This window comes from Zonotrichia albicollis, chromosome 8 (assembly GCF_047830755.1).
Source record: "Zonotrichia albicollis isolate bZonAlb1 chromosome 8, bZonAlb1.hap1, whole genome shotgun sequence".
NCBI lineage: Eukaryota > Metazoa > Chordata > Aves > Passeriformes > Passerellidae > Zonotrichia > Zonotrichia albicollis.
The window spans coordinates 4,568,683-4,582,095 of record NC_133826.1 but is presented as its reverse complement, the minus strand read 5'-3'; the positions used below and the strand labels follow the sequence as shown (position 1 = coordinate 4,582,095).

Here is a 13,413-nt window from a genome sequence, read left to right as displayed (position 1 = left end):
ACCTGGATGAGCACTACACCTTAATGTGTCACAGTTATCTTACAAATGAAATTATTCTGCCTGTGGAGCCACATCCCTGCAACATCAGCAACTGGCTGGGACATCTTTCTGGTTTGGCAGCCTGATGATAACATTTAACACAGAGAGGCACATTAACTGAATCCTTGCAGGAATCTGCTCCAAATAAAAAATTGTATTTGAGGCAGCCCTTTTTTAACCCAGAGTTACTGAGCACAGTGATAAACTGCCCTCTAGACATTGAGGACAAACTGTTGGGGGAGATGATTCAGGCTGTGCAAAGCTTTCTGTTTGCCTTTTGTGCCTGATTTTTTTTTTCTTCCAAATGACTTTGCCCCAGCCTGAACCCAAGATGTGCCTGTGTGATACAGCTTGCTCAACCTCTGGCACAATTGATTCAGTTGTTAATCATTTGTCCATGACAAAAAAGAAAACAGAACCAAAAAAAAAACCCACTTACAGAAAGACCTCTCCATCCACGAGACCTTTGCTGGCTGGGAAATCCAGCACACATCCAATGTTTCAACAGCAGTAAAAGATAAACCAAGATTATAAACACAGAGCACCCTCTAGACAGAACTTCAAACCATGACAGTGATCCCAGCATGTGGAGTTTTCTTTGTTTCATCTCAGTGGTGAATGAACACACAGCAGGAGTGGGGAATTACCAGAAGTGAGGCTGAAACAGGAGCAGGGACCCAAGAGACAGAATTTCCTACAGCTCAACACATTTTTCAGAGAGAACTAAAAAGCACCATCAGGTTTTACACATTATTTACAACCTGATTTAATTAGAGGTGGGTCTAACACATGAAATTTATGACAGCAAGCACAGGTCACTTTCTGCTTCCTTGGGTCCGTGGATCAGGGGGAATGTTGTCTATTTTCCATTGTTGTCCTCTTCTCCATTGCTGCTCCTTCTCCACTGCTCACTGTGGCTTTCTGGTGAGCTGAAGTGCCAAACCATCTCTCTAATCTGCTGAATTAGGATTTATCACACTTGGAAATCAAATTCCCACCATGAAAATGGAGCCTGCAAGTGCAACACATCCCTTGCAGAGTTCACATCCCGAGTTTGGGAGCCTTTGCTCCCTCTAAATAATTCCTCTACAGTCTCACCAAGCATGATGGTTCTTTAAATGGCAGTTTCCTGTTAAAAGAAAAACTGAAACACATCAGAGCTGAAAGGAAGATCAGGCTGGAGCCAGCAAGGAGCTGTTTACAGAATTATCTGTGCACTTTTCAAAAAGTTGCTTTTTCTCCTCTGAGACAACTGTTTTATTCCTTGCTTCAGAACTCAGAATGCGTTTCCTTCTGTGGAAAAACTCATTCAAAGGTAAAAGGAAGCTTCCCACCAATTTTAATTGTGAAGAAAATAAGGTGGCAAATATATGGTAAAATTTACAACCAATATTTCCACATTTTTGCAACAAATCCACTGTATCACCATTTTTGTTACTAACACTTATTTTCTGGTGTGAGGCTGGTCTCTGGAAGGCCCTGGACATAAAAAACTCACCTTGCTGAACTTAATTCTCCTCTTCTGACTTTTGCTCCAATAAAAATAATGTCTTATTGTGACTGAGGACAAATCTGGCACAGGTTCACCTACTCTGAAAGCTCCAAAGTCCTGTAAGAGGGTAAGACAAAGAAAACCCCTCCATGTCCCACCCCTTGTCTCCATCTCCTCTCCATCAGACCTCAAGACAACACACACAAACTTGTTTTCAAACCAGAAACAGCAGGTTTTAAAGAAAAAAAAAAGGTACTCATAATCTTTGTGTCAAATAAACAGTACAAAATTTACAAAAAATGCAACATCTCATATCATTGGGACTTCTGCTCGTTTCAAATACAGATCACTTCTGACACTGAGAGCTGTTCTTACACCTCTAATAACTGTTAGAGAAGACAAAGATGACATAAAAGGCGGGTTTTTGTTGGTTTTTTTTTTTTTTTTCAGCTAGTACCTGGCAGTAATTCTTCCTAATCCTTTATTTCCACAAATGTCTGAGGCTGAATGGGCAGAGATTGCTGCCTGTTAACCTGATTTTCCTTTAATCTATTGTGATTTCCTTTCTTTGTTGGTGAGTATTTATAGAAGTGGTGCTATAGGAGCTGTGAAACAGGGTTGAAAAGCCAGCAAATAATATCAGATTTTAAAAGACCCTTAAAAAAAAAAAAATTCTGTATCTAAAAGCCCCTTGAATGGGCAACATCTGAGGCTATTCTTCTCATTGAGATTTTTTCAGGTGCTGATAAAACATTTTAGGGTGATAGATGAGCCACAGGGCAAACACATCCATTGAGATAAGACTATTTAAAGCTGTAAAAACTAATAGCTGGAGAGCTGTTTCACTAATAGACCTGATATTTCCTGCCTCCAGTAGGATAATTTCAGACGGAGACAGGCCATGTTACAGCTCCTCAGGAAATCCTATCAGGATATCTCCCCATATTCCTCACTGTCATCAGCTGAAATGTGTAATTCAGTTTCAGACAGCAAGTAAAAGCAGAAAAAACCCCACCATATCCATCTCTTTATTTCTCCCCATGTCAGTCTTACCTGGGGTTTTAAAACAAACATAATAAAGGTTTTTAATGGGGCTGATCCTAAAAAGCAAATCAGTGTGAGAAGAACTAATGGAAGACTTCAGCACAGGAGAGAAATACTATTATACATCATGGTTTTTGCAGCAGTAACAGCAACCCAGAGCCAGAAGCAGGAGGTTGGGTCCCAGGATGGAACAGAGAGGAGCAGAAGGAGAAGTCAGGAGCTGTTCCTGCACCTCCACTGTGTTCCTTCAGCACTGTGAGCATCCCACGATGGCTCAGGGAGGAAATTGTGGAGAACAGATTCAAACCCCTGTGCAAAACTGCCAACAGATATCCCCTTTCATTTCTTTCACATGGCATTCTTCTGACTGAGAACAGCATTAGCCAGGAAAGCAATAAATATGAACCTGACAGGACAAGGAGTTCTTCAGAAAGCAAAGAAAGAAAAAAGGAAACAGTGCATGGAAATATATTTCACAACCTAAAAAACAGCCAGGAAGAGGTTACCTTCTCTGTTGCAGCAACTGTCAGTGAGCAGAGATTAAAGCACAGAAAACACAGCCTTTAATCCAGTGTGAGGGAGTGAAAATTGCATATTCCCAGTCTGTACAAGCAGCTGCTTTCCCAAAGCCACTGACATGGAAAGGAGAGATCTGACAGCGTTCTCACTGCTGGAAAACCACAGGCTGGTTCTGCAAACTGTTTACTAATGAAATTCTCATTACTGCAGGAGATCATGGCCTTAATTAGCACTGGTTAAATTGGGACCATTTCTTGAAGTGGGCACGTCTGAGCTGGGCACTCTCATACAGAATACAGAGACTCTGAGTTACAGCACTATTAATGTGATTTACAGCACAGTAAGAATACATTTTTACCCCTTCTGGGCACACAGAACAGGTTCTTCCCTCCCTCCTTGGGATTCCTCTTCCTCACCATTGCCAGGTTACACCTCAAACCTGCTCATTCTGAATTTTCAACCTGAGTTTACACAACAGCTGTACAACATGAGCCAATTTTTCTGATTTTTCAACCAACCTCACCGTGAGGGTACCAGAAGAAGATCAACAAGACCAGATTTAGCCTTCATTGTAAAAATGTATTTTAATTTAAATCCACACTTAGCTGTGGCTTATTAAAGCTGATGTCTTGTAGCTGGTTGAAAACCAGAGATTGCATTCTTCCTTCCAAGGACACCTGGGTGCAGTTACCTACACACAAATCAAAATGCCATTAACACTGGAGTGCTTTCACCACAGCAGAATAACCTTTATTCTCAGGTGGGATCCAAGCATTTCAACAATGTTCACTGACAAAGGCAAGGAATGCTTCACCATGACCTACTGGGCATTTCAAGGAGGGCATGAGACATCAAAAAGTAGAAATACAATAAAATATATGTGCACACATCCACACCTCTCTCTTTCCCTGTACATAAAACGTATTTTTCTTACTCTTAAATTTTACTGCATTACTCTCTTGGCAGAGAATGGGAAAATTCCTTCTCAGCTGAGCTTTATTATCAGTTCTGTGCACATTACTGGAAATTTTAGGGGGGGGTTCTCCTTTCAAAACTGTCATGTTTAAATGCACATCTTTAATTTCAAATCCCACTCGAATGAAAAAAGAGAGCAAAATTAATTTCAGCTTTTCATGCCACAAAGATAAACCAGCTTTGGGAGCATCACACAGCATTGGCTGTCCCAGGAATTTAGGATTTTACAGGAGGTGATACAAATACCTGCTGGTTTGGGGTGCTCATCCTAAAACACCCAAAAAGAGGCAAAAAAGTGGAGGCAGAAATTAAAATCAGCAAGTTACACATGTGCAAAATAAGCAACACTTGGTGTTAAAGATTAGTTATTCCCCAAATCGAGGATTTTCTCCTTTCCCAGGTATTTCCACTGTTAAAAATAAAGGCCATACCAGGCACAAACACTGCATTTTAAGTCTGGCAGAATTATCCCAGAGGAGCACAAGCTATGAAACAAACTTACTGAAATGACACCTTTTTTTAATGGTTTTATTCATAACAGTATTACATGGTGTGTTACAGAAATTAATGGAAAATCTCTAAAAATTTGTTGGTTTCTGTTGTTGTTGCTGAATGCATTACACAGAAAGTTAAAAATAATGTGCCCGTAGATGTTAACAAATGGTCGTTATCTGAGGTAAAGTTAAAGTAGGTTTAGAAATGTACTGCAACAGTCATTTTATCTTTCTCATCTTTATTTAAAAAAATAAGTGTCAGAATGCAGAAATAAAACGGAATGAAAACCACGGAGTAAACATTTTTGCAAAGAAGGTGCCCAGTACGTTATTGAGATGAAAGGTTCCATCAGACACTCGGATGACTACGATCTATCAAAATATCTTTTCATGACAGGTAAAGATCAAGAAGCTACGGGGGGGATGGTAACAGGATGGCTGGTGGGGTTCCCTGGTTTGTAAATTTAAAGTGACGAATTTAGTGCTAGTGAAGGATGAGGGGTTAAACAATTGCACAAGCTGGATATTGGAGTTATCTACAATACTGGTACAGTGCAGCCCTCTCAGCTCAGCATCCCAGCCACGACAAGGACGATCACAGGACGGGACAATCCAGAATCTGTTTTTATTCATGAGCAAAAGTAAGACAAAGGTCCGTGGTGATGGCCCAGAGACACCAGAATCCCAGCCTCATTCCCTTGGCACCTATCCATGAGTGATCTGCTTCCTACAAAAATGTGATCCTCTGAGACAGCAAGCTCTTCTTTCCTCTGTGTTTCACCCCACAACTGGAAATGCACTGATGACACTAAACCTCCAATGGCTGTGATGAACCAAAACTGGGTTTGTGGTTCCATGTGCAGGACAAAACCCAAAAAAAACACTGCTGAGGAAGAAAGTAGCACCACTGTGCAAATCAGGAAAATATTCTGACAGAAGTGTCCTCCAGAAACGCTTTTACCTCTGCTTTTAATCCTGAAACACTCAATCCACCAAGTTTTAAATTATCTCCTCCAGTTAGAAAACTTGACCTTCCAATGGGAAAACAAGATTTGCTAGGGAGCTGTTTGCACATGACTAAGGAACAAGCATCAAATGACCGTGGATGGGGATAAAATTCTCCTCTCTGCAGGTTCATTAGGTCTATTCACAGCTAATTTCTCACTCACACACATTCTGCAATGCACATTTCTCTAATTTCTCTAATTCAAAATAAAAGAACGGGATCGTGAGATTTGGTTGCACACACCAACAATCACCACCCCAGTTATTCTGCCTTCTAAACCATTTTTAGCTTATAATAGAGACGAAAGAAAGTAAAACATTGATAACTCCAGGCCTATTTTAATCATGACAAAAAATCATGTAAATCCTAATGTGTCAATTTAAAAACAAAATCTCCACAATAACCCTAAAAACTGATTAATCCTTTGATTTCTTTAACCTTTTTCCTTTTTTTTTCTTCTTTTTATTTTTCTTTTTAGTGTTAAACCACTAAATTCAATATACTGTAACTGCATAGGAACATCAGGAAAACACATTTGACCTGTATAACAATTCTCTGTAGGGCAAAAATATATAGATTCTTTATGAAAATCATGTGCTAAATGTATGAACCCAAACACTGCACTTTTTTCTTCATAAATGTAAAAAAAGGAAGTTTTAAATTCTTTTCGTTCTGCGTGTAAACACTTGGATGACTTCTATGCAGAGGTTCAAAGGAATGTCAATGGAAAGTGATCTCTTGTAAGTGGAATCATGTCCGTGTGATAATGCTAGACCATAAAATCATGTGTTCCCATTAATTTCACTAGTTGCTGACAAGCTGACTGCTTTTGGCAAATGCACTTGAGCTTCAGCCCATTATTGTTAAGCATGTGAAAAAACATATGTGATGTGAGAACCACAAACTGGGTTTGCCACACCTCCCAAGCACTGCAACTTGCTACCTTCTCTACTGTGTAATGGCATTAGTAAAAGAATTTTCATAACATTTATATTTACAAAAAAATGGCAATTTTCATTCGAACTCCTTAAAGCCATTTCCCCTTAAACATTTAAAGAGTTTAACAGTAAGATTTTTTTTTCAAGTTATAAAATAAAAATCCCATTTGATTTTTTTTCTGATGTACAAAAAGTGATAAAGATGAACAATTTTGATCACAGAGTCAGTTTGTTATTCCAAAATCCATGCCGTCCTTGTCCCATTTGTCAAGTCCGCTTCATCCAAACTCCTAAACCAGAAGCATACCAGTACTATTTGGCAAATGATTTTTTTTTTCATCAAAAATGGCACACAGAGAAGAAAACACTTGTCTGCATAGCATTACAGCAGCAAGATATTGAAGAAATAAAAATATTCCTTTTCTGCACTTTGTTTAGAGTTTCCTAGGAAATACTGACTCTTTTGTCTCTCCTCAGTGGGACTCCATGTCCTTTCTCTACCCACAACATGAGTATTCCAACAGAAAGCAGCATTTCTTCCTCATGATGTGCTAGAACTTAAAGGTCCATTTGGCAACATTTTCAGTCAAGGATGGATAAACAACCGAGTTCTGTCCTGTGGTTTCAAGTTGGGAATCATTTCTGCAGGAGGTGTTTCACTGTTAGATCTGTCACTCATACAAAACTACAGAGTAAGAAATACATTAAAAAAAAAAAGGAAAAAAGAAAGAAAAAAAAAAAGACACCACCAGTATTTTGTTGTTGTTGTTGTTTAAATATGTCTACATAAGGGAAAAAAAAAAGGGTCAGGATCAGCCTGATGTAAATGAAGATGAAAAACATGTCACCGTGACATAAAAAGTGCCAACTCGTGCCCCAAAGGTTGTTGAATGATAATGCCGCTGCTACATACACACTCTGCTTTTGGCTGAAAAGAAAAAAAAAAGGAATGTCTAACACCCAATAAATTTCAGATGCTCGTTATTTATAGGTGGCACACAGAAGGTGACAGTTGTTTAAAAGAAGACCGAGGAGTAGGATTTCCTAGTCTGGACACCCACCACTTGTGGGGACGGGGCTGCACTCATGGCATGAGAAGCAGGGAGAGTTTTTGTTTTGTGCTGCCATAGGAATCTGCCATTGGTTGCCAAAAAAACACATCAGGAACACTCGTAGAGCCAGTCCAGGAGGGCAAACTCTCTCCTTTGTCAGACAAAATCAATCGGAAAAAAGCATGAAAGCCAAAGGCCCGCCAGGTTGTTGGGTTTCGTTTGAGTCTTGGAGCACCACAAGCCTGTAACAATGCTATTTCTTAGGTCTGTTAATCTGCGCGTAGAGAGGTTCTGCTTCCTGGGGATAACAAAAATAAAATGAGCAGAGATGTCTCCAGACAGCATTTTCAGAACATTTTTACAACATCTGCTTGAGAGCAGCGATACCTTGTGAGGCAAAACCCACAGGAAGTGTTTGCTTTCTGTGCTGCCTTGAGCAATCGTGGCACCTCGGTTGAGTGGTGAAGAAAATGGGAATTATATCAGAAAATGACTGTTTTCTATCCATTTCCTCCTCCAGCATTGGCCATGCACTGACCCTCGCTGCTGGGCATGGACATAGGAAGGAATTAAATGATAATTTACAGGGCTGGATGTTTGGAAGTTCAGAGGCTGGAATTGCAGCCCGCGTACAAGGCTGAGTTTCCCCCCGGCAGCACAACAGCAGAACATAACTGTGGGTTTTGCACAGCTCAGGAGAAAACCACTTGCAAACAGAAACTGCCATGGAAAGCTGAGCTAATGAAGCTGTGATGGGATTTAAAACAACAACATGAGTGGCCCATGAAGAACGAGGAGCCCTGTGCAGTTTGATTAGGAGTCTGTGGAACCATTAGCACAATAGTTAAAGCTGGGAGGAAAGCATGTCAACTGGTTAACAGATATTGGGAATTTCCTGGATATGGGAGAGGGGAAAAGCTGCCAGGTTCTTCAGCTGTTGCTCCATAGATGACACACCCTGAGCTTTCTTAACACTGTGTTCATCTTGGCCAAGGTGGGCAGCAAACCATCCGTGGATCCTGGAATCCACTCTACTTCATTTCCAGAAACTAATTTATTAAACTAAGAATGACATCTAAAAAAGGAACAAGACAGGCAGAAAGGCTAGTTAATGCCACACTGCATTAACTCTCCACAGCTTGATAAATATTCAAATACCACGCCACAACATTGAATTTAACCAAGGTAGAATCAACTCATGTCACAGCAGCACTGGCAGGAGCTGCCTTTTGAACAAAAAAAAATCCCCAGAAGGCTGGCAAGTCACTGGGCACTGAGCAGCACAGACAGGCCTGCCAGGGGATGGCACAGGACTTTAATCACTGTTTGTCAAAGTGATGCTGGGATGAGGAGAACAGCCCCAAGGTGGATCCATAGGTGCTCTGGGTGCTGGCCAGTGCTCCAGGCTCTGCCCATCCCACTGCCCTGTCCTGCCTTAGAGAGCAGGAACACACAACAAATCCAAAATACAACCTGTTTCCTCCATGCCAAGGAAAGTTGTCTTTTATTCCCCAAAACTGTTCCATTTCTGGAGCTTGCAGACTCTGTTCCCCACCCCGTGCCCACGTGGAGCTCTGAGTATGCTCCCAGCACTGTGAGTGAGAGAAACCCTCTGGAATGATTAAATAAATGCTGCTGAAATTATCCCCAGCAAGAAGCAAATACATTTTGTGACCTTGAAAAACTGAAGGTAATCAAAGGAGATGAGTGAGAGTAAATAACTGCTTTTCACACACTGTGAGCTAAATCTACCAATTTTCACGTGCAGGCTTGGAGCTGGCAGAATGATCTATCACAGCTAGTTCAGAGAAAATCTGTACTAATTAATGTGTGAACCTGACACACACCAGGCCATTCTTCAGGCAGTTGCTGAACCTAAGGTCATTGCAAAGGGAAGTGAAAAAAGGAAGGAGGAGAAGAAAAGGAGAGGGAGGGAGAACATCCCTTTGGAACAAAAGACGTCAGTTTTTCAAATGCCTTCAGGGAAAAAAAAGAGCTTTTCAAAATGTCAAGTCTGCTTGTTAGAGCTGTCCTCAAATATCCTTCAGATATGCAGAAGTGCTGAAGTAACAGGTGTCCTAAGGTGCCACTGAACTCCACACCCTTGGAAGAGGAGGAGGAGGAGCTCCTCATCATCAGCAGCACTTCCAACAAGCCTGAGACAGCCTTTACAGTGAGAAACTTCTTTGATTCGTACCCAACATTTATCTGTGCAAACACCTGATGTGGCAAAGGCCTGCATTTCTCACTGACTTGAATAATTTCTCTTCCAGCAGACCAGAGCATTTTGCATTAAAAGTGTGCTCTTGCTTCTTCCTTTCAGTTGATTTCTCCCTTCAGATGCCTAAATGAGAAATTAATTGCAGTAATTGTGTGCAGTCTTCCCACTCAAAGGGTTTTGATCAATGCCCGAGATTTGTTTTCTAGTATTATTTTAAGCCAATTCAAGCATGCTTTTAGCCCAACAATGCAAATGGTGTCTGTAAAATATTGATACTCAAGAGGGCAAAACTGAGTAGAAAGGGACAGGAAAAAGGCAAAAGGAGAGTCGAGTGCTGTTGGCCTCATGGACAGCTCCTCTCACAGTGACATCTTGGAGGGTCTTGAAAGCAGAAATAACCCTCCCTTTTTTTTACATAATCCACACAAAAGTTACACAGGGCATGTTATGAAAAGGCAGGTGAGCATTAACTCTTCTCACAGCATCTCACCAGCATTTTCTGCCTTCTACCACTGCATTAGGAGCAGAGGGAAGGAAAGGATTGGTCCTTGTCAGAACAAAAAGAGAGGAACAAATAAAATAGCAGACAAAGCTTCTAATTCACATAAACCCCTCGAATCTTACAGAGCTCTCCTTGCTGAACTGGCCCAGAATCACTTCAGATGTGCTTTCATCAACCCACAGGGAGAAACCAAGAGAAGAACTGGAAGCACTTTTTCTTTTTTTGCTGCTGTATTCCAGAAATACTTCATGCTGCAAATCAGTTTATTCTTTTCCATTTTAAGGGGGACAAGACAGCAGCAAACACCATTTCTGATGCAGTCCACTACTGTGTGAGGCAACAAGTGTACTAACGCTTTAGAATAACATCATGCAAATGCTAGAAGCAAATTCGCATCCCATTTGAAGATATTAACACCTGCTCCCCAGCAGAACTGATCACTGGAGAGCTCTCCTGAGAGCCTCAGCACCCACTCGGGCTTGCAGGGGTGAACTCACTCACAAAACATAACTGTGGGTTAGGAAGAAACTATTTGTACCCTGGCAGCCCTTTGATCGCTGCAAGGCACCTGCTCTGTGCAGAGCTGCAGGCGAGATGTTCTCAACTGAGAAGGTGAGGCCTGAACACATTTCCATGCCCTTTGCAGCCACTTTCAGTCCTGGCTGACTGATGAGAAAGGGCAGGCTCAAATGATAGAGTTTCATGAAATAAGTGTGCTGGAGAGCCACACAGAATGAGCATCTTGTGCTGGGGTTGCAAGTGAAGGGGGTGGGAATGTGAAGCATCTTCTCTGGTTTTTTGCATGCTGACCCGTAGGCAAAATAGGACAGAGTAAAGTTGGCAAGCGGGGTTGAAATTAAATATCTTTGGTGATAAGACATGTCATTCCTAATGCCCCATTAACAGCCAGTTTTTATTTATTGCTTATTATTACTTATTAATATTTGCTTATTTTTCTTACAGCCTCCATTAGCACCATAAATACAGCAGGCTTCTAGTTCAGGATTATGCTAGGAGAGGGTCTCTGTTCTTAACATAAACCTACCTAGGAATATCTCCTACTTTCAAATACCCAGTTTAATTATTAGCATTCTAAAAATCTCTGTCATTTTAGTAGCAAGATGGATGCTGTACATCCATGAAACGAAAATGCAGTGACAACTACTCAGAAAGATGAACCTGCTCCATATCTTAGTCCTGATATAAAAAGGAACTGCAGCCAAGAAACACTGATTATTTCTGGGCCCCTCTCCCAAAACAGTAGCCACACAATTATTTCCATCTACAGATCTGTCATCCACATATCCTTCCATCTACTTATCTGTCAATTCTCCTTCATAACAATTGAACCTAATGGCTAATTGGAAGCAAATTGATCAGAAGCCTCAAAGATGCTAAATTTTCACAAGTTGATTTTTAAAATCAGTTGTCGTGCAGAAGACAGGGAACTTTTAAACGACCTCATCACAGAGGAAACGAGGAGAGCTTGTCCCTAAATTGAATTGTTGGGTTGCAAATCAGCAAGAACCCAGCTCTAGACAAACCACAAAGAATGCTGTGTCTTGTTTAGAGGAAGAAGTTGCAGAAATAAAAGGGTAGAAGGTGGCCTCAGGTGGGCTGGTGGCACTGAAGAGGTGAGAAGCCCTTGCATGAGCTGGCACATGGAAATGGGCAGCCTGAGGGAGATGAGGGCAAACCTGCAGGATGCCCCTGTTCACAGAACAGCCTGAATTTCTCTGCTCACACCCCTCCATATTTCTGGGAAATAGAAACAACCAACTGAGCAGGAGACCTGAAATGTTAATTTCAGGATTTCTCTGGAGTGAAGCAGGACTTCCCAACCCGTGATCCCCTTCCAACACTACTTCTCTCAGGTTCCCAGTCCTTCTCAGCCTGTGTCTTTAGCTAGAGAATGACAGCTTTATAGCCTACAGCAAGAACAGGTCACCTGCAATTAGGAATTTCTCTTTGGACTTTATCCAGTTCTGATTGAGCCAGGTGAAAGACTGGAACAGGTCCTGCAAATACAGCCTTTAGTATTTTGAGCCTTTTTGGAGTCCTGGTGCAACAGAGAAGGGGCAGAAGCAAGAGGAGGATGCAGAATCAGCTTGATATTCCCTCCTGAGGCTCACTAAGCTCCCAGGTAACCCAAGGCTTTGTTCATAAATTGCTTTTTCTCTCCACTTCCTAAAACCAGCCCAAATAAAAGTTACAGCAGCCCATCCCGGAGCTGAGTAAGATTTTTAGGAACATTTCTCACTGAGCACAGCACTTGCTCCAAGATGGATGATGGCAGTGGGCCACCAAAGCACCACCAAAAGCTGACAGACAAATATTCTAATGAACTGTTGCTCTCCTGACAGTGCTGATGGCATTGTGAAGGGTGTGACACGTTTTGAGGGCTCTTAATTGTCTGCACACATTTCTGAGAACAACTGAAGAATTTTTTTTTTCAAGGAGATATGCTCTAGCCACAAATGTTTTGAAGGTTTCTTGAGAATCTCTCATGAATGATTGCCAGTGCAAGTTTTGAGCTGGGCAGCAGCTCAATAGAGCTGCGTTTGTTCCTCTGTTCAAACTCCCTGCTTTAATGTAAAATGTCAACAACAAGAAATGTTTAAGACATTTGGTTAGGATCACAGCTGAGAAACAGTTCTTTCCCCCTCTCTCCTTTCACCTCAAATACTCCCCACATAACCTAAAGACAGCAGTGGGGATTAAACATAAATAATCTGAAGGTGGCAGTCATTCTGTATTCTCTTCACCTCTTCTGCAAAATCACTATCTGTCCTCAACAGCATGCATGAACAAAGGGGAAACAACCAAATACAATAAACAGCTCTGCAAAGAGTTAATCTCATTTCACCTGTGGAAGTTGAGTCTTTCTGCTTCTTATCTTTAAACATAAGGGGACAAAAATGTAATATATCCATAAAATGCCACATTTGCCTACTAAGAGCTCATAGTTATTTCTGGAAGGGTGACTTCTAGAAACAGCTGCTTCTGGAAGGATGAGGATTTTGAGAGCTGAAGTGGAAGATTGCAAAAGGAAGAGAGGAAAAACAGGAGAAAAGAAGACAGTAACCAGATGATAATTTAGAGTATCAGAAGGAACCAAAAAACCAAATTGC

General features: G+C 41.3%; 1 protein-coding gene across 19 annotated transcripts in view; it reads right to left on the bottom strand.

Annotated features, from left to right (window-relative positions):
• Window positions 1–6,779: 6,779 nt before the first annotated feature.
• Window positions 6,780–13,413, bottom strand: part of DAB1 (DAB adaptor protein 1) — a 411,090-nt gene continuing 404,456 nt past the window's right edge. For all 19 annotated transcript variants that reach the window (XM_074545715.1, XM_074545714.1, XM_074545726.1 and 16 more), the window contains one exon: window positions 6,780–7,857. Coding sequence is in view for 2 of the 19 variants with exons in the window: in XM_074545726.1 (XP_074401827.1) it covers window positions 7,813–7,857 (45 nt within the window). In the remaining 17 variants the exon portion in view is untranslated. The remainder of the gene's footprint in view (window positions 7,858–13,413) is intronic.